We start from the raw sequence: 20,394 nt of genomic DNA, 5'->3' as shown, positions 1-20,394 counted from the left end.
CTGTGTAATTTGAAGACTCAGCTGCGGCCATTGAGCGCAAAATGACCTGTGTCACGTTCAGAAACACGAAACGGGCATAATAGGAAATGTAGCGGAACAAACGTCGGTTGCTGATATTCTAGTCCGTAGCAGGAAGGGAAGATGAAACTGGACAGGACATGTCATGTGACGGCAAGTCGACCAGTGGGCAGTAGAAAAACCAATTGGATTCCACAGAAAGGTATGCGTGAAAGGGCGTTACAGAATGCTAGGCGTGAGGACAAGCTCAGTAAGCTTATAGGACTCAAGCGCATGCAGTTCGCAGAGGAGCAAAATAGTTGGAGAGATATGGAAGATGCCATTGTCCTGCAGACCGTACTACGTAGCAGATGATAACAACGGTATCAGAGTCATGTCCTCATCGTCTTTTTCCTGCTGCTTGCCATGCATTCTTGAAATAGGCTGAAATTGGCCGCATACATTAGTGTGCACGCGTAAGAAATTGTAGGCTTCGAACATGATCAAATATTTAAGGCACTGGTAGAAAGTAACAAAATTTCCAGAAAGAAAGGTGTTAGGCAAGGAGACACAATCTCCCCAGTACTATTCACAGCTTGCTTAGAGGAAGTATTCAGAGACTTGGAATGGGAGCAGTTAGGGATAAGGGTACATGGAGAATACATCAGTAGTCTGCAATTTGCTGATGACATTGCCTTTCTAAGCAACTCGGGAGATGAACTACAAATAATGATTGATGACCTAGACAGGAAAAGTAGAAAGGTAGGCTTGAAAATCAATATGCAGAAGACTAAGGTAATGTTCAACAGCCTCGGGAAGAAACAGCAGTTTACATTAGGTAGCGAAATACTGAAAGTAGTAGGCGAATATGTCTACTTAGGATAGGTAGTAACCGCAGATCCCGGCCATGAAAAGCAAATAACAAGAAGAATACGATTGGGATAGAGCGCATTTGGCAAGCACTCGCCGATTATGTCTAGCAGCTTACCGGTATCGCTAAAGAGGAAAGTATATAACAGTTGCATCTTACCTGTACTCAGCTATGGGGCTGAAACGTGGAGGCTAATCAAGAGAGTTCTACTTAAGTTGAGGACAACCCAGAGGGCTATGGAACGAAAAATGGTAGGGGTAACATTAAGAGATAGGAAGCGTGCAGAGTGGATCAGGGAAATAACTCAAGTTACCGACATTCTAGTGGAAATTAGAAAGAAGAAATGGACATGGGCAGGACATGTAGTGCGAAGAGAGGATAACCGATGGTCGCTTAGGGTAAAAAACTGTATTCCAAGGGAAGGAGAGCGTAGCAGGGGGCGGAAGAAAGTTAGGTAGGCGGATGAGATAAGAAGTTCGCAGGGGTCAAGTGGATGCAGCTAGCACAGAACCGGGTTAAGTGGAGAAATATGGGAGAGGTCATCGCCCTGCAGTGGGTATAGTCAGGCTGATGATGATGATGAGCAAAGAGGAAAACTATAAGACGCTTTTGGAGATGCCAAGAAAACACAATTCACGCTGTCAGGTGTTCCGTGAATTATCATCATCCTCATAAACCGGACTATACCTACGGCAAGGTGAACGCCTCACCCACATTCCTCCTATTCACCCGGTCCTGTGCTAGCTGCATCCATTTTAAGCTTCTTAACATCCGCCCACCTAGCTTTCTGCAGCTCTCTGCTACGCGTTCCTTTCGCTGGAACCCTGGAATGCAATTTGTTACCCTAAGCGATCATCGGTTGTCCTTTCTAGGGACTACATGCTCTGCCCATGCACGTTTCTTCTTAATTTCCACTAAAATGTTATTAACTCGAGTTATTCATCTCACCCACTTTGCGCGCTTCCTATGTCACAACGTTACCTCTACCATTTTCGTTCCAAAGCCCTGCGCGTTGTCCTCAACGTAACCTCCAGGTTTCAGCCCCATAGGTGAGTACAGGTAAGATGCAACTGTTGCACACTTTCCTCTTGAGTGATACCGGTAAGCTGCTGTTCATAATCAGTGAGTGCTTGCCAAATGCGCTCCATCCCAATTTTATTCTTCTAGTTATTTCCTTTTCATGGTCCGGATCTGCGGTTACTACCTGTCCTAAGTAGATATAATCGTCTAACACTTGCAGTGCTTCGCTACCTTTTGTGAACCGCTGTTCCTTCCCGAGGCTGTTTAATATTACCTTAGTCTTCTGCATATTGATTTTCAAGCCCACCTTTCTGCTATTCTTGTCTAGGTCATCAATCATTCTTTGCAGTTCATCACCCGAGTTACATATAGTAACGGAATACCTTCAGCGAATTGTAGATTACTGATAAATTCTACAACAACCATTATCCCTAACTGCTCCCATTCCAAGTCTCTGAATACGTCCTCTAAACAAGCTGTGAATAGTACTGCGGCGATCAAGTCTCCTTGACTAACACTTTTTTAATGGAAATTTTGTTACTTTCTTAATGCAGAAGTTTGATTACTGTGCAGCCCCTATAAATATCTTCTAGTACTTTGACATACGTCTCGTCTACACCCTGATTTCGCAATGCCTGCGAGGTTTCTACTCAGTACTTTTTCGTAATGAATGAATGCTATGTATAGGGTTTAATTATATTTAGAGAATTGTTCTATCACCTGGTTGATGGTATGGATATGATCGATAGTAAAGTACCCTTTCCGAAAAGCAGCTTCATTTTTTGCTTGTATAGAGTCTAAGATTGTTTCAATTCTATTAAATATTACATTAGTAATCCCTAATAGTAATCCCTAATAATTATGTTGGGGATTACCTTAGTAATACCTGATTGTTCTGTAATTTCTCGAGCCCTTTGCGTCCCCTTTTTTATGAATTAAGATAAAGTTAGCGTTCTTCCATCACTCCGCTCAGTCGAAAAAAACTACAGAACCGTGTTAAAAATTAGACAAAATATCCCTGTAGTTCTTTCGTAACCATCACATTTTTCTGTAGTTCTGTAATTTTCCTGTTATTTCTGTTGTCTGTTTTTCTGTAGCATTTTTCTGCTGCAACTACAGAACAGGTTTCCCGTCAAAATTCTCACAGAAATTCTGTCGTAACATCAGAAAATGTTCTGTAATATTTTCCAACTGCGCTGTACCATCGATGATACCAGACATTGCGTACACAGGGTTTCCACATTTCCTAGCACAATATCTCCCTGTCCTTCAGCAAATCTGTAGTTACCTGATCCTCCCTAGCTGTTTTCCCCTTTCCATAGTTTCTAAAGTCTTCTTAACATCGTCCTTCGTGAATGCCGGAACATCTGACTGTTTTTCATTACAAGCCTATCTCATTAATGTTCTACTTCAATTACTGCTCTCTATATCAGTATAGAACTCCTCGGCTACTTTGACTATCCTGTCCATATTCGTGATGACATTCCCCACCTTGTCCCTTTGCACATATGACTGATTTTTTCCAGTGCCCAATTTTCTCTTCACCGTTTTGAGGCATCCCACGTTCTCGAAAGCATGCTCAATTTTCCCTATCTTATCCTTCCTTATTTCAGCCCCTTTACGCTTACTGATTAGCTTTGATATTTTTTGAAGTTCTATCCTGTCTGTTGAATTGGAAGCTTTCAGATTTTGGTATTTATTCATCAAATATTACGTCTCTTTAGATAGTTTATGGGTGTCCTTTCTATTATCCCGCCCACTTCTACCGCGCACTCAGTAATGATGTCTCGGAAATTATCGTTCATTGCTGCTACGATGAGGTCATTATCCTCGGTTAAAGCTGCATGTCTATTTTGAAGCGAAATGCGTGAATATGCTGCCGCAAATTCATTGGCACCCAGACGACTACGGCAAACATCTTTTTCATGGTCAAATATTTGACTTCGACCTTCGAAACGAGTAACTAGCTTACGCAATAGAATTTTAATTTGTTATTAGTGGGGAAGCCACGTTCAAGCTATATGGCCGGTATAGTCTTTAATCTTAACATTTTTGTAAATGCTCTCCAGGCTGGAAGAAGCCCATAAATGACGCTGAGGATGTTTGATTTTATTAGGGTGAAAATTTGGGCTGGTTGGTGCATGATCTGTGGCTAATAACAGCGCTAATATCAGTTGAAGCAGAGAGGCAGGACAGCGTTGTGTCCCCTCTCTCTGCTTCGTCTCGTATTAGCGCGGCTTTTAGCTACATGTCTTCGAGTTGCGCTTTGGCGTTCTTCGTTTGAAGACCACGTGTGCTTTTGTAGGCTCTGGAACTTGGTTAACGAAGTTTAAAATGTCCTCAATGAATAGTGTGTAAATAAGACGTTGTCTCAAAGACTGAGGAGTAGCTTTCTCGAAGTTACCCCGCCGCAGTAGTGCAATGACCAAGGCGCTGAACTGCTGTGCCCAAAGATGCTGAATTGGATCCCGACGACGGCGGTGTATTTTTTATGGAGGAGGAAAGTAAGACACCAGCGAGCAGTGCGATAACAGTGCAGGGTAGCGAATCTCAGATGATCGAAAATTTCGGAGCCCTCTACTACGGCGTCACGCATAGCCTCAATCGCTTTGGCGCATTACATCCCATAAACCGAACCAAACCTCACTGTTATTTCAATTGTGCCTGCGTTCGGTAGGTTCGGTCGCAGATCGTGGCTGCCAATGATGTCACGGAGAAACAGTTGCTCCGAGGAAATTAAATGACACGCTTCGAGATACGTCAAGAAAACTCAACTGACTTCAGAAATGTCTTCCGTCAGTTAAAGTGGTCAGTGCCGGTTGTCATCAAGAGTACAGCGTTGTCAAGGTACACAAGGGAGGTTTGGCACGTCAAGTTTCCAAATAGCATGTCTGCAATTCACTGAAATGTTGCTGGGACAAAGTAAAATTGAAAATGTACGCCATTGAACGGCTCAATCGGAACCCGGCAGGGTCAGTAATAATTTTCTGCACATCCCCAATGAGCCATCACGTTAAGCTAATCATTATTACGCCACGTACAACCAGCAGATGTCGTTATATGATGACGTAGCTATTACAAATTTCGAAATTATTGACGTAGCATTGAACCTAACTCTTTCTTTGGTTAAGAAGCACCTAAAATGAACTGAAGAAACCTGCTGCCGCCTCGATACTAAAAGACGGGTAAGTTGGACTCTCTCGTGCCCAATTAAACGCCGGCATAGAATATTTATACAAGGCCCGAAAAGAGTATAAGACCACATCAAAAAACGTAGAAGTGTCGGCGTGTGCCTGCAATCTCGACAAGAAAATGCAGTCGCCTTAAAATGGCATTCCAGAATATAGGTGACATCGCCTATCAATACACAGGAACATTACGACCTTTGGTGCGAATAAATTGCGCCTAATGAGCTTAGAAAACAGACGCTATTTGAAACATTTATACGTATATGTCTTTCGATATGGGCCGTTACCCTTGACACTACTAAAGCTGGAAACATGCAGGACACTCACTAACGATCCGTGCCCACAATTCTTTAACACTGTGGCGAAATGAAAAGATGGTACTCAAATATATATATATATATGTATATATATATATATATATATATATATATATATATATATATATATATATATATATATATACATATATATACATATATATATATATATATATATATATATATATATATATATATATATATATATATATATATATATATATATATATATATATATATATATATATTGTCACGCTAATGACGACGATGAGGGATGGTGATGGTGAGACAGAAGAAGAAGACGAAGCGTTGGTGCCTGGGGCTAGTAGGCTTCACCTTATCCCACTGCCATATCACTGTAAATAAACACCCCTTTGCTATTTCATCGTAACAACTTGGTGGAAGGTGCTCCGTTCGATCCCCAAGTACGGCGCAGCAAGAACCACTGGAGTTTCGACGTAGTCGCCGCCTTGCTGGACTGCCACCGCTTCCAAACATCATGGACCACAGCGATTCTAACCGCGCCGGCCGCGACGCTGCAAGCCAGGCTGGTGACAGGCCTGCCCCCTCCAGCTCTATTCCCTGCCAGCCTTACCGGGAACCACGACCGTTTGCAGGAGAGGAAGGTGAGGACGTTGAGAAGTGGCTGCTTCATTATGAACGAGTTAGTCGGTACAACCGGTGGGACCCTATCACCATGCTCACAAATGTCGTCTTCTTTCTAACTCACACGGCGATGACATGGTTCGAGAATAACGAGGACAATTTGACAACTTGGGAACGGTTTGCCACCGAGATCAAACAGCGTTTTGGTGACTCTGTACCGAGCAAAAAACGGGCTGAGCAGACCCTTGCCCAAAGAGCTCAGTTGCCGGATGAAACTTGTACCACTTATACAGTAGAGATCCTCCGATTGTGCAGATGTGTCAATTCCAACATGCCCGAAGAAGACAGAGTCGGCCACATTTTGAAGGGTATCGCGGCTGACGTGTACAACTTTTTAATCGCCAAAGACAGCCTTGAAACCGTCTCCGATGTCATTAAACACATCCGCGCTTTTCAAGCTCTGAAAACGCGTCGTATTGTGCCAAAATTTGGGCGGCTGGCCAACGTGCCTACCGTGGCCAGCCTTGATGACCACGCCCAACTAGATCTTCCGTCGACGATCCGGCAAATCGTGCGGGAAGAACTCCTGCGGCTCAACCCACTTCCCCTGCACGAATCTGCTGAGGTCTCTGTCCAGAGGGTATCTAGACGGCCGGCTTCACCACCACAAGCGATTACCGTTCAGCCTTTCCCACAAGCTCCTGAAGTTGCAGCTTCCATTGACTATCCTCCTATGCATTTCGCCAACCGGAATGCGTCGGTGCCTGACGCCCCAAGGTATGACGTCGCCTCAAGTGCCCATAGATCTTCCATTCGATCTACCAGGATTCCTGAGCAGTATGACCATTCAGACAGAACTACGACGCACCCAGCTGTTCCCTGCTCTTATTCGCAACAGCATTTTCTACCTTCTCCGCCGATATGCTACCGCTGCGGCATCGAAGGTCACATCGCCAGATACTGCCGCAGTAGGTTCCCACCTCGCTATAACCGTCCGGCGCTTCCAACAGTACCCAACAATCGGCAATACAATCCCGTTTTTCAACAATCAAATACTGAGCGTGGGTATTACCGCAACATCCATAACCAGAATATCCGCGACCACTCCCCTGCATCTGATAGAAGTGTTACTCCACCACCCGCCTTCCGTGCGCGTCGTTCTCCATCACCACGACGGCGCCCCATGTCGCCTCAGCATCCTCAGCAGGAAAACTAACCAGCGCGACCAATGGGGGTGAGGCCGCTGGAAATGTGCTGTGTGCCAACATCCCTCCAACTATAATGCTCAAAAACAAAATTCGTGTGTTTATTGATGGTGTGTATACATTAGCTTTGGTGGATACGGGTGCGACTGTGTCTGTGATGAGTAATCAGTTTAGGCGCTTGTTGGGACGCAAAGTGATGTTTGAATATGACCGTGCTTCAACGTTTTGTGGTGTGAGTGGAGAGGCGTTGCGGCCACTGGGTGTGTGTAGTGCGCAAGTGTCTGTGGGTGGTGCAATTTTTCAAGCCGAATTCGTAGTCTTACCCCACTCTACGCATGACATCATTTTAGGAATGGACTTCTTGAAGTTTTGTGGCGCTACCGTGGACTGCCGAAGTCAAGAGGTTCATTTTGATGGCTCGCATCTGCCGACACTTTTTGAAAGTGGCCGTGATGAAGAAACAGTTTTTAGTATTACCGAAGACACAGTAGTTCCACCCTTGTCTGCCATGTTCGTCCCCGTGTCCGTTCCACTTCTTGAGAAGGTTTCATTCCAGGCCATGGTGCACCCAGTTCACTCAGCATGCCTGAAGAAAAATGTAATTATCCCTCACTGTATGATATCCGTGCATCATGGTAGTGCCTCGTTATGGACCATCAACCCATCGTCCGAGCCCGCAGTTTTACCAACGGGATTGAAGCTTGCCTCCTGTGGACCCGATGCGCCCCACGTCGTTGCTTTGGTCACAGATGCTACGAGTGTCACCGCACCTTTGCCTGCTGATGAAACTTCAATCTCCCGCATGATCAGCGCCGATCTCAGCTCACCTCAACGCCGTACTCTTGTGGATATTCTTCTACCTTTTTCGCCTATGTTTGACTTTTCTGAAACAGATGGACCAACCTCTCGCCCTGCACATCGGACCCATCATAGCATCGACACTGGTTCGGCTCGTCCCATTCGTCAAAAGCCATATCGCGTGTCCCCATCTGAGCGCAAAGTCATTCATGAGCAAGTGGAGGACATGCTACAGAAAAAGGTGATACAGGAGTCATCTAGCCCCTGGGCTGCCCCTGTTATTCTTGTACGCAAGAAAGACGGTTCGTGGCGATTCTGCGTCGATTATCGGCGTTTAAATTCTGTTACGAAAAAGGACGTCTATCCTCTTCCTCGCATAGACGATGCCCTCGACTGCCTCTCTGGTGCGTCCTATTTTTCTTGTCTTGATCTCAGATCTGGCTACTGGCAAATTCCAATGGACCCTGCGGATAAGAAAAAAACAGCCTTCGTAACGCCAGATGGCCTTTATGAGTTTAATGTTATGCCATTCGGGCTGTGTAATGCGCCAGCTACATTCGAACGCTTTATGGACACAGTTTTGCGCGGCTTAAAATGGGACATTTGTCTTTGCTATCTGGACGATGTCGTGATATTTGGGAAATCCTTCCAAGAACACAATGACCGTCTAGTACGTGTCTTGAATTGCCTGCACAACGCCGCCCTAATTCTGAACTCCAAAAAGTGCCGCTTTGGAGAGCGCCAAGCGCTGGTGCTAGGACACCTTGTCAATGGTGATGGTGTAATGCCGGATCCCCAGAAAACTGCCGCTGTTGAGTCTTTTAAACCCCCGCAGACAGTGAAGGAGTTGCGCAGTTTTCTAGGGTTGTGCTCGTATTTTAGACGCTTTATACATCGCTTTGCTGACGTTGCTTACCCATTGACGTGCCTTCTCCACAAAAACTCTACTTTTAACTGGACACCAGACTGCGACGCGTCATTCCGTCAACTGAAGTTTCTTTTAATATCGAAACCCATCTTACGTCACTTCGATCCTACTGCAATGACAGAAGTACACACGGACGCTAGTGGAATCGGTCTTGGTGCAGTCCTTGTCCAACGGCACAATGAACGAGAGCATGTTATCGCGTACGCAAGTCGTACCCTGAGCAAGCCGGAGCGAAACTACACAGTCACCGAACAGGAATGCCTAGCTGTAGTTTTCGCTGTGCAGCGTTTCCGTTCATATTTGTACGGACGTTCGTTTACTATCGTAACTGACCATCATTCACTCTGTTGGTTGCGGAACCTTCGAGACCCATGTGGTCGCCTCGCACGCTGGGCCCTCCGGTTACAGGAATATGACTTTGCCGTGGTTTACAAAAGCGGGAGGCGTCATGCAGACGCAGATTGTCTTTCTAGGATGCCAATGGCCACGACTGGACCTGAAAGCGACGATTTCGACAATTATATATCGACCCTCGAGCCAGCGTTCCCCGACACGAATGTTTTCAAAACGGAACAGCAAAATGATACCAGTCTGCAGCCTCTCTTTGCCCAAGCCAACGTACCTACAAGCCGTTTTTGTGTGCATGATGGCCTCCTATGGAAAAAGAGTTATTCGCCTGTCGGCCAGCGATACCTACTCGTAGTTCCCAAGACGTTGTGCACGGACGTATTGCGTGTTATGCATGATAATCCAACTTCTGGGCATTTGGGATCGGTTAGAACACTCCACCGTGCTCAAGAAAGATTTTACTGGCCCAGAATGCGCTCGACGGTTGAACAATACGTTGCCAGTTGCAAGCAATGTCAACGCCACAAACGTCCAACTGCAACTCCGTCTGGCTTGCTGCACCCTGTGAAGACCCCGACAGCACCGTTTGATCAAGTAGGCATTGACCTCGTAGGTCCGTTTCCGAAGTCCGTGGATGGAAATCGCTGGATTGTAATCTGCGTGGACTATCTCACACGCTACTGTGAAACCTCCGCTCTTCCATCTGCTACGGCGCATCAGGTGTCGCTTTTCTTGCTGCACTCAGTCATCTTACGACACGGGCCGCCACGAATTGTCATCACTGACCGGGGCCGACAATTCACTGCTGATGTTGTTGAAGAGCTCATGCGTTTATGCGCCGTAACTTTCCGACACTCGACGCCATACCATCCCCAGACAAATGGCTTGACTGAGCGCGTCAACAGAACGCTTATCAACATGCTAGCCATGTATGTGGACGCAGGGCATAAGAACTGGGACACCATACTGCCCTTCATCACGTATGCGTTTAATACCGCCACGCATGAGACGACTGGGTACAGTCCATTTTTTCTGCTTTATGCCAGACCGCCACGCTACTCTCTGGATACTATCCTGCCCTTCACAAGCCGTGAAGACCCCTGCCTGGCTGAGACCCTCTGTCTCGCCGAAGAAGCTCGGAGAATCGCCCGATTACGGTCTGGTGCTTCACAAGAACGTTCCAAAGTGCGATACGATGCCAGTCACCGGCAGGTCACGTACTCTGTAGGTGATTTAGTCTGGCTATGGCGTCCAATTCGGCGCCGTGGCCTACATCAAAAACTCTTGGCCCATTATGACGGCCCATATGTGGTTATCAAACGCCTTAGTGATTTAACTTATGGAATAGCCCGCCTGACAGCATCGGGTCGCCGGTCTGCCAAAACCGAACTGTGTCATGTTGCCCGCTTGAAGCCGTGTCAGCCTCGCACGACTCACGAACACGCCCAGAGGGCTTCGTCTGAGTAGGGGGGAAATGTCACGCTAATGACGACGATGAGGGATGGTGATGGTGAGACAGAAGAAGAAGACGAAGCGTTGGTGCCTGGGGCTAGTAGGCTTCACCTTATCCCACTGCCATATCACTGTAAATAAACACCCCTTTGCTATTTCATCGTAACAATATATATATATATATATATATATATATATATATATATATAAAATACATCATACTTTACAGAGTGCACAACAGTTCAGGGCATTTGGACCCGCACCCATTGTGATAATAACGTTTATGACGTCTCAATCCAGTCCTACAAGTTATTACAAAATTTTACCAACGAGTAAAATTAGGTATCTGGAAACTTTGAAATCGAACAACCCTAATAAAGATTACCAGACAGTGTAATTCTGTTGCTGGGGCCTCATATTACAAAAACTTTCAGTTGATGTGCACACGATTTCATGTCCGACGACAACATAGTATTCCGAGAGAGAGTGGTGAATCTGGCGTGGCGCCGAAGTTTAGCCCACAGGTAAATACTTACTCGGTGTATTAAGCTGTGCCCTAAATAAAAGTATAATGACAAGAAAGGCCTTTGGTTGGTAGCGCTCTAATTTTAATACGCACATGGCACACACAGCAGAAATAAACCTCAGACCATACAAGAAGATACAAATAGGTTTAGGAGCTTTAACGTCTCGAAGTGGTTGAGGGTACTAGGGGCGTCTTGTGGTGGAAGCAGTGCGAGTTGGACTAACATCAGGTGGTCGCAAGTTTCACTGTCCTCCACTACTGCGTCTCCCATAGCCGAGTCGATTTGGGATGTTAAAGTCCACAAACCAAACCAAGCCTGTTGGTCCTTACCATGCACTGACATCGCACAATACACTGGTGTCAGGCATTTTGACTTCATCGAAACACGCCCAAATCAGTTGGCATCAAACCAAGGTTTGCCGTCTCATATGCTGCTATTAAACACGCAGTCGACAGAGCGGGTTCGAAAGTTATATAATACATGTATTTAATTATAAAAAGAATACTGCCTACGATGCAATATAACGGATAAATAGCGAAAGTGCAGTACATGTGAAGGAGAATTTTGTGTTGTGTTATGTGGCGCTTTTTTGGCTAGAAAGTTTGTCTACTTTAGTAAATGTTTTAAAAGGATTAAAAGGAATGTTCCCTACAAAGTGCGTTAATTCGAAGCAAGTAATGTTCTCTCTCTCTGTATTTTTTTTTATTTAAACAATAACAATGCTCTCGGTGTTTTTCCGCATTAAATTGGGTAAAGTTTGTTAAAGTTTTCACTTCGCTTTCTGAGCTCTATTTCCAGGAATTATTTAGTGTTTATGGTACAACACCTGATATATTGAGAATAAGCACTGTCTTTTCTGAAAAATTCTCCCCCAACAATGGTGCTCAAGGAGTGCTAGTGGTTTGCCCACATAGTAACGAATAATCATGCTTTGATTAGGACACGCTGCTGGAGTAATATGAAAGGGTAAGTAGCTCACATGTCGAAACCCGACCCAAACTTCAAGACACTTTTGCTGCTATTGTTCTCACCGCAGAAGTCCCATGGCAAGCCTTAGCGAATCCAAAAATTAGGACTTGAGAAATTATTGGTAGAATCGCATCAACCCTTCACGCAATCACGCACATACGCCGAGAACAAGCCACTACACTAAGGCGGCTACAAACAAGTTCAGTTCAGTTCAGTCGTTCAGTCGTGTCCGACTCTTCGTGACCCTATGGACCATTTCACGCCACGCTTTCCGGTCTCTCACTATCTTCCTAACATCACATAACTTCATCTGCAGTGCCTCGAGGATGCCATCTAACCATCGCGTTCGCTGCCTACCCCTTCTCCGGCGACCGTCAACCTTTCCCAACATCAAATCTTTCTCCAGCGAATCCTCTCTTCTCATCAGATGACCAAAGTAGCTGAGTTTTAACTTTAGAATTTGACCCTCCAATGAGCAGTCAGGGTTTATGGTCGACAATATCGACTGATTTGATCTTCTGGCAGTCCAAGGAACTCTCAAGAGTCTTCGCCAGCACCACAATTCAAACGCGTCAATTCTTCCGCGGTCAGCCTTTTTCACAGTCCAACTCTCGCATCCATACATCACAACTGGAAAGACCATAGCACGAGTTATACGGATCTTGGTTGGCAGACTAATGTCTCTGCTCTTTACTAGGCGGTCAAGGTTAACCATTGCTCTCTTTCCCGGAAGCAGGCGTCTCCTAATTTCATGGCTGCAGTCTCCTTCCGAGGTAATCTTGGAGCCCAAGAAGAGAAAATCTGTCACAGCTTCCACTTCTTGTCCATTGATGCTCCAGGACTTGATAGGGCAAGACGCCATGATCTTTGTCTTTTAGATGTTCTGTTTAAGCCCAAACACATATCCAAACAGAGCCTTGTACCACAAGATATGGCCAACATCATATAAAAGCGATAGTGTCTGGTGCGGAGACACTGCTACACTATACCACACAACATGGGGATGTATGGCAAACCTTATAATGCCTAATATAGATAGCCTTAGTCTTGAGCAGTGGGAGGACCTTCTAGCGGACTCGGACGCTCAGCATCAGCTCATGCTGGTGCAGCGGGCCAGAGCCACTGCTGAGGCCAATGGACTCCTGGACAGAGGATTGCCGACTAGTGCTCTTTCCCCAACACTACTCCTAACCCAAATTTTCTCCGATAAAGTTTATCAATCAATCAATCAATCAACGCAATCGTGTGTAGGCTCTCACCTTTCGAGACATCGATATCACGTTTTTACAGAAAGCGCCACTTAGCCATGCGATAACATAAGTACTGTACAGGTAGCATAGACCTTCCGGAAAGATAGCTGCCAGATATTTCTTTTTTGACGTATGAACCAAAGTTAAAAACAAACATACCTACGTACAGATATCATCCACAGTGCTGATTTTCCACTCCCGAGCGTTTACATATAATTGCAGCAGTTTCTTCTAATTATGTATATGGCAAATTACTTTAATCGTCGGCAAGGCTTGATGTAGATGTTTTCACCTTGAGGCTTTTGCATGTCCCTGCATTTGGCGTCTTTTATTTCAAAATGTACCCCCCAAAACTCTTCAGCGCCGTCCAGACATAACATAGACGGGCAACATCACATATTTATAACCACGATCGAGTGATGGGACATTACTCTATTTTTTTCTGCTTTAGTGTATTCCAAGCATTCATGAAGAAGGAATGCTTGCATAATTGTAGCACTCAAGAAATGCACATGTGCCTTAAGAACTATTCACTACGGCTGCAATAAAACTACTTTAGTCAAGTGGTAAAGGTAAGCAATCGTCTTCTGAAGTAGTCATCAATACAGAGCAAACTCCCGACCAACATCACATAATGCAAAAATTTGTAGTCCCTCTTCTTGAAAACAGTCAATCAAGAGCAACCAATAAATTCCGACATTGTGCCAAACAGTAATACCTCGTCGTCGCATCCCTTATGTGAACAGACACGAAAAAGCAAGGATACAAACTATACACTAAGTATGCCATTTGTCCTTTATTTCTGGTGCTTTGAAGCATGGACAATGTTCATTTACCTAGGCGAAGTTAAGGCTGGGCCGTATGCTTCATCTCTTGGCGGGAACACTGATAATGTTTGCAAGACTAGTAAAAGCTCCGGGCCTGAGGATCACAAACTATAACTTCATTCGAGTCATTCCGAGAGTTAAAAATAAGCGAGAGCACACAGCGCAGGAAAAAAACGAATACAGCCCTTATTGCGCACGTTGCTTTCCATGTTATTCGGCAAGTGAGAGAGAAGCAGGCTAAAGGAATGTAGAAAGAGCAAAACAAATAAAAAACAACAAGCTGGAACAACCATGGCCATCTCTTCTTCTGACTTCTTACTGGACTAGCCGTTGCTGCGGCTCTGAACTGCGTCGAGACACAATAGGTGAAAAAAAAATACAATTACAAATAATGCCATCAAATACTGCGTCAGGTGCGTTCACAGCCGTAGACTAAAGGTTCTAAGGCAGTGGGCCGTTCAGTATAAGAGTGTTTGGCGTCCAAAACACTGAATAATGAATTAATTGGAGTTTTCGCCAAAGTATTCGTAAAAACTGTTGGAAGTTGTTTTTAGGATGCTGCATTGGGCCTTGCAGCAGTACTCCACCGCAACACACGTCCCGTTCGTGATTCTTCAGAGAATGCGACAAGGATGGGAGAAAGTTAAAAAAACATCTAAACTTAGAACTTTTCTAATTTGCTCCATAGTATGCCTCGGGTGCATAGCATTTAGCTATGCAGCCAGAAGGAAACTCCTTTAAAAGAAACATCGAAACCATAAAGAATAGGAAACGCAAAAGTACGAATTACTACCACCTTCCACGCTGCACAACCACAAAGTTAAGGCGGTAATTTCGTAAGAGCCCACTCGTTTTGCCCGCCGTGTACAGGCTGCTGAAAAGTTTAGGACTAATGGTGCCAGAAATAGCTGCTGTGTTATCAAAGTATCCGCTTCTGAATCTATCATATTCGCATTACATCACTGCATTGACATATTTCAATGCATGCAGCCTCCAGATAAAAGGAATACAATCTTTCACAGTGGAAGAGAAAACTTGATTGGTATATGTCTACAAGAAATAGTCAGATTTATGCAAGAATGTTTTACCTTGGTTGGAAAAAGTGAATTTGAAGTCATATGAGTGCCATGTCTTCTAGTAATGTACCTGAATAGTAAGGGATAACATGCGTAACCCTCAGGAATTCCGAACGCTAATCATCGCGAACCATTCATATCTGGGGCCATACCAAATATTTTATTATGGAAAGTGTGTGTGTGTGTGTGTGTGTTTGTGGGTGTGCGTGCGTGTGTGTGTGCGTGTGTGCGTGCGTGCGTGTGTGCGTGTGTGTGTGTGTGTGTGTGCGCGCGCGTGTGGTTGGTGTGTGCGTGCGGAGTGTCGTGTTTGTATGTCTCGTGGTGGCGTGATGTGTGTGTGTGTGTGGTGTGCGTGATGTGTGTGTTTGGACACAAAAGGAGGAAGAGCTTCTTTATCCGACCCTATTTTCTTTTTGAATATGCGGAGCTAAAAAAAATTAAGAATTTTTACTGAACGACTAGTCAACATCAGATTTGCATTTTCCAGGCTATGTGTCTGGCTATTTGGATTTACTGGTATGTATTGAATTTTAGATTTTATCGTAGTACATTTTCGGCTGTTAAAATGTCTTTCTTGACATACATCGCTAGCCTGCTACTCAGACAAACTAAAACGTTCTGCTGGGCGAGTTGGTCCATCGTTAAAAAGGAAGACTTTTAGCGCGAAACAAGTAGGAAAAGAACGATGATAGAACACAAGACAAGATAGAACAAAGACTAATAACACATTGATACTATAGTTTTTAAACTTACGTTCACAGTAGCGTTTTCCTGGAAGCTGCTTTTTGGGCGTGAAGCAGTCAACACGGAGGGGCTGCTTGAGTGTGAAGGCGGTAAGCTCTCCGGTTGCACAGCGTTCGGATTCTCTGTACACACTGCCTCGTGTGTCTGAAAATTATACCCAACTAGTATGTAAAGCCCTCAACAAAAACAACATTTCTCACATATTGCCTATAGATTTAAAGAAAATCGAACTTACTTAGCGCTGTTTATTTCGGGGAAATATCGGAAAGTTTCTTGCGTTTATCTTTATTTACAAGAAAGAGCTTGCTTTATCGCACAGGAACGATTTCGTGCAATTGAAACTAAATTAAATAACAAAAGGGCGAAAGGAACGCAGCATTTCAGGTTTTAACTTACTTATAGAAAGGCTACCAGTTCTTTGGTTTGGTTTGGTTTGGTCGATTTGCTATCATCAGGCAATCACAAGTGCAAACTTTGTTCACTACTAAGGCACTCATGCATAGGGATATCGGTTTTTGCTTATTGGGGTCCTTATTGTTTTAGAGTATTTTTGCTGAAAGCATCCAACTTCAAACCTTGGTTCGCATAGACAGTATGTTATGTACAAACAGCTAGGCTTGATACATCTCGTGTTAGTCGCACACATGTAATTTATAAAAGACACGGAAAGGCAATTTAGCAGTGGCTTCAAACTGGCGGCAGGTTTTTACCCCTGTTTGATGCTTCTACACTCTACACATAGACATCACAATGAGTTTCTACATCTGCTGGACATGCGCACTTTCCTCACAGGGGACCGAATTACACTTGGGTCGAAGACTTCGATCTGTTTCTATATTGAAAAAAGCCGACTTGTTGTAATAATGAGGGTTCCTCTGTGTTTTCGAAAGCTACATCATCTAGAAGCTCTTGTGGAACTGCTAGCATGACGCGAGCTTCTTTCTTAGATCACTATTCCCACTGTTGCCTACTATTTACAGGCTTCATAGGTCTTTCGCTGGAGTTCAGTTCCCCTTCTTTAGCAGCCAAGTTTCATGCCATGGACCGAAACTCTGGTATGCGAACCTCGTTTAGGACTAGAGAGGCTTCATACCATTGACGGAATAAATGTCAGGCAGAGAGGCAATTTCAGAATTGTTTTACGAGTATTGAAAGCTATAATAGTGCTTTGAAATTTCTGACTATCCCCCTCCGTCTCTCTCTAATACTGTAATGAAGGGAAAGTCAAATCGGGCCCGCAAGCGCCTTAACAATGGGAATAATCTGACAAGGAGCACTTATGACATCACGGTAACCTTTTCCTGGTTACAGAAATAATGAACTACAAACATCTAATATTATAATGCCGCAGCTCGTGGTAACTCTTAGAGAGAGCTGGGATCCACAGGCCATTGCCGAGATGGCTATCAAACATGCCCATGGGCTGAACATGATGCGACCTTTATTTCTATGGGTAAAAATATTCCATACATCAACGTGAAAACCTTCTACTCATAACGGCAAAAATCTGTAAAGATGTTTCCATGACCAGCGCACAGAAGTTCCACAATTCTTACTGCGTGCTTTATCAAACTTACTCCCTCTGTAGTGCAAAAAAATGAAACGAAGCTTCTCGTCTCTGCTGACGCAAATTTCGGCTTACGTTAATAGTGGTACTACCGTCAGTGCTTTTTCGGCATCTCTGATCTTCAATAATTGTGTCTAGAAATTATCGGCGTAGTTGTACCTCCTTTATATGAATATGCCAGCAAATAATTTTTACCACTGAGGTGCTAACCTTGAAATATTGTTTTGCAACGCATGGGCACGTTTCTATTTCACCACCCATCAAGGCGCGATATCGATGTTACCTACAGACGAATTCGCTACCTCGAGGCTTTTTCTTCTTCTTCTAACTTGATAAATGGCACATAACCAGGAAGAGGGATTAGTTAGAGTACAGTTTGAATTACCAAATATACTGCAGATATAAGTCATTTATCGACTAAATAAATATAGGATTTAAGACCATAGAATTGAATGAAAGAAAGAAAAACGATACTGAGCGAAGTTTTTGGAGTGAGTAAGTTTGGTATACAATAAGCAAGCGGATCTGTTAGTAGGTGTGATGTTGTTACGTAATGCAACGGAAATTCGAAGCAATTCAAATCTTCTTGTACTTCGCCCGAAAGAGAGAAGAAGCAGGACCGACAAGATAAATGCCAAACGAGCTATTGAAATTCCCAAATGTACCATTCTCTGCGGTGAAAACATTCAGCAAGCGAGAAGGAAACGCTCAATAGTTTAAATATCACCGCAAGCCTCACATAGGTTTGTGGGACTGAACCCGCATCTGCATAAGTAAAAACGTAGGCTGGGAATCCTGTGTCGCATAGCATTCAGCGTTACTTCAGACTGCCGTGATTTAAATGAAAGAACTTTCCAGGAGTAGGTGAGATGTGGATAGTCTGCTGAAGATAACAAGGGATCATTAAATGAGGCGGCTATGTCCATAATATCATTCCGGACTGTCCTTCGTTCCTCACGGAGCACAGGGTACCTAATGTAGACGGAGTCAAATTGAAAACATGTCATTCTGGTCAAAACGTGTATAAGGTTCCCGGCACAGAAAACGTTCGACATTTGGACTAAGTTAAATTCAGCGTGCAATGAGCTCAATATCACTTTTTGTACAGATACCTTTACACAAGGAACGCTCTTTTTAATCCTGCATCTCGGGGGGGGGGGGGGGGGCAAAAAAAAATTATTTCTACAATTTTTGTGGCAAGCCAAGTAGTTGCAAAGAAGCAAAAACAGCACAACAGCTGCTACAATGATAAAGTTCACTTGCTTTGTGCAGACTCTGCTACTTTAGAGAAGGGGGAGAAAAGTAAACTTTTGGGACCGATTACTTTATCTTGGTAAAGGGCTCTTTCTCGGCAGATAGCTGAAGATGCACAGTCGTGAGAAAAAGTGGTATACAATATACAGCCGGTGATGGAGCTCTGGAAAACTGCATTTCAATGCCATCTAGCAACAGCTATCTAGGATCGAGACTGTTGTGGTGAGGCTCTGTTTTATGAACATGAATGTGTCGCTGTCGCTCCCCCTGTTGCTGTCCCTAGATGACATTTAGATGCAGTTTTCCTGAGCTCCACCACGGGCTGGGAGCTGTATATCACTTTTGTTCACGACTGTAGATATGTACCTCTTGCTATAGTAACTAATAGCTACTTCGACAAACCTGATTCTATGTAGCCGCCTATTGCCCCAGATTGTGTTCAGGTGCTTGTCATGATTGTATAGTCACACATTAAGAAATCATAAGATAAGAAAAAATAAAATACTGCAGAATAAAGTTTTGAGCAGTGACCTAGTTTGGCGAATGCCTACATTTATAAGCCTGTGGCGAGAAAGAATGGATATATAAGAACATATATTTTCTTTTTACATTTAGTTAGTATGAACTTCAGATCGAAACTCATACGAGATTGGAAAGAAGCTCTTAATTTTTTAACATTATTAAAAATTTTATTATTGCTAGACGTTGACATTTAATGAAGGTTTGCGCAGCCCGTCTAAGCTTGGAAGACAATTGTAGAAGCAACCATACCTGAATATCTATTTGGGGCAACGCAGTTACGCAGTAACAGCACTGAACAATTTTTCGAGGACAATCGTTCCAGTGCTTCCTCCAGTTGATTCCTTTTATACGCTGCTGACATTGGCTGCATAATAGCTTCGTCCTTTCGCACTTGAGGAAATGATCCTGGAAAAAAAGTAATTCATTTGAAATTGTTGTTCTTAAGAAGAAAATTTATTTCCTGCATGCGGCCTTAATCAACATGACAAACGTTGCCCTTATATACGTTAAAATATTTTGAAATTTCTTCTTGTGCTATCTTTGCATATTACCGACAGAACGTTTGCTTTCATTTACAAATGAAAAAATAAGACTTGGTTACATACTCGTGGGAGTTGGTATCACTCACCTAAAAGTACCAACGACGAAGAAAAATCTGTGACAGAAGCAGCATGGAAACGTTCTTAATCAAAAGCGTGACTTCCTTCTTTGTAAAATCAGGCTGTGCAATCAGGCTGTGCTCTTTTCGATAATATTTCTCATAATTGAAATGCTACCATGGCCAATTACGAGAAGAGTGCGCGTTTCTTCTTACGGCTTTCCAGTGGAGTTAGCTTCCCCTTCTCCGCCACCCTCGATAGGGTCACCACACCAACCACCCTGCTCTACGTTTGTTACCATGCCTCACATACAAGAAAAGCAGCGCAGA

At 44.0% G+C, this 20,394-nt stretch overlaps 1 protein-coding gene across 3 annotated transcripts in view; it reads right to left on the bottom strand.

The window, feature by feature from the left end:
* Positions 1 to 20,394, bottom strand: part of LOC146173900 (TNF receptor-associated factor 6-like) — a 33,034-nt gene that overhangs the window by 5,162 nt on the left and 7,478 nt on the right. The window contains exons 4-6 of one of the 3 annotated variants that reach the window (XM_084583335.1): positions 19,716 to 19,871; positions 16,133 to 16,267; positions 13,932 to 14,649 (exon numbers count right to left, since the gene is read on the bottom strand). In XM_084583335.1, coding sequence (XP_084439461.1) covers positions 14,380 to 14,649; positions 16,133 to 16,267; positions 19,716 to 19,871 — 561 coding nt within the window. In that variant the 3' untranslated portion in view covers positions 13,932 to 14,379. Of the gene's footprint in view, positions 1 to 13,924; positions 14,650 to 16,132; positions 16,268 to 19,715; positions 19,872 to 20,394 lie in introns of those variants that run through there. The other 2 variants (XM_084583336.1, XM_084583337.1) reach the window with 2 other exon arrangements.

This window comes from Amblyomma maculatum, chromosome 11 (genome assembly GCF_055883805.1).
Source record: "Amblyomma maculatum isolate TAMU_Amacu chromosome 11, ASM5588380v1, whole genome shotgun sequence".
Classification (NCBI taxonomy): Eukaryota; Metazoa; Arthropoda; class Arachnida; order Ixodida; family Ixodidae; genus Amblyomma; species Amblyomma maculatum.
The sequence above is the reverse complement of the archived record's forward strand: the minus strand, read 5'-3'. Positions and strand labels throughout refer to the sequence as shown.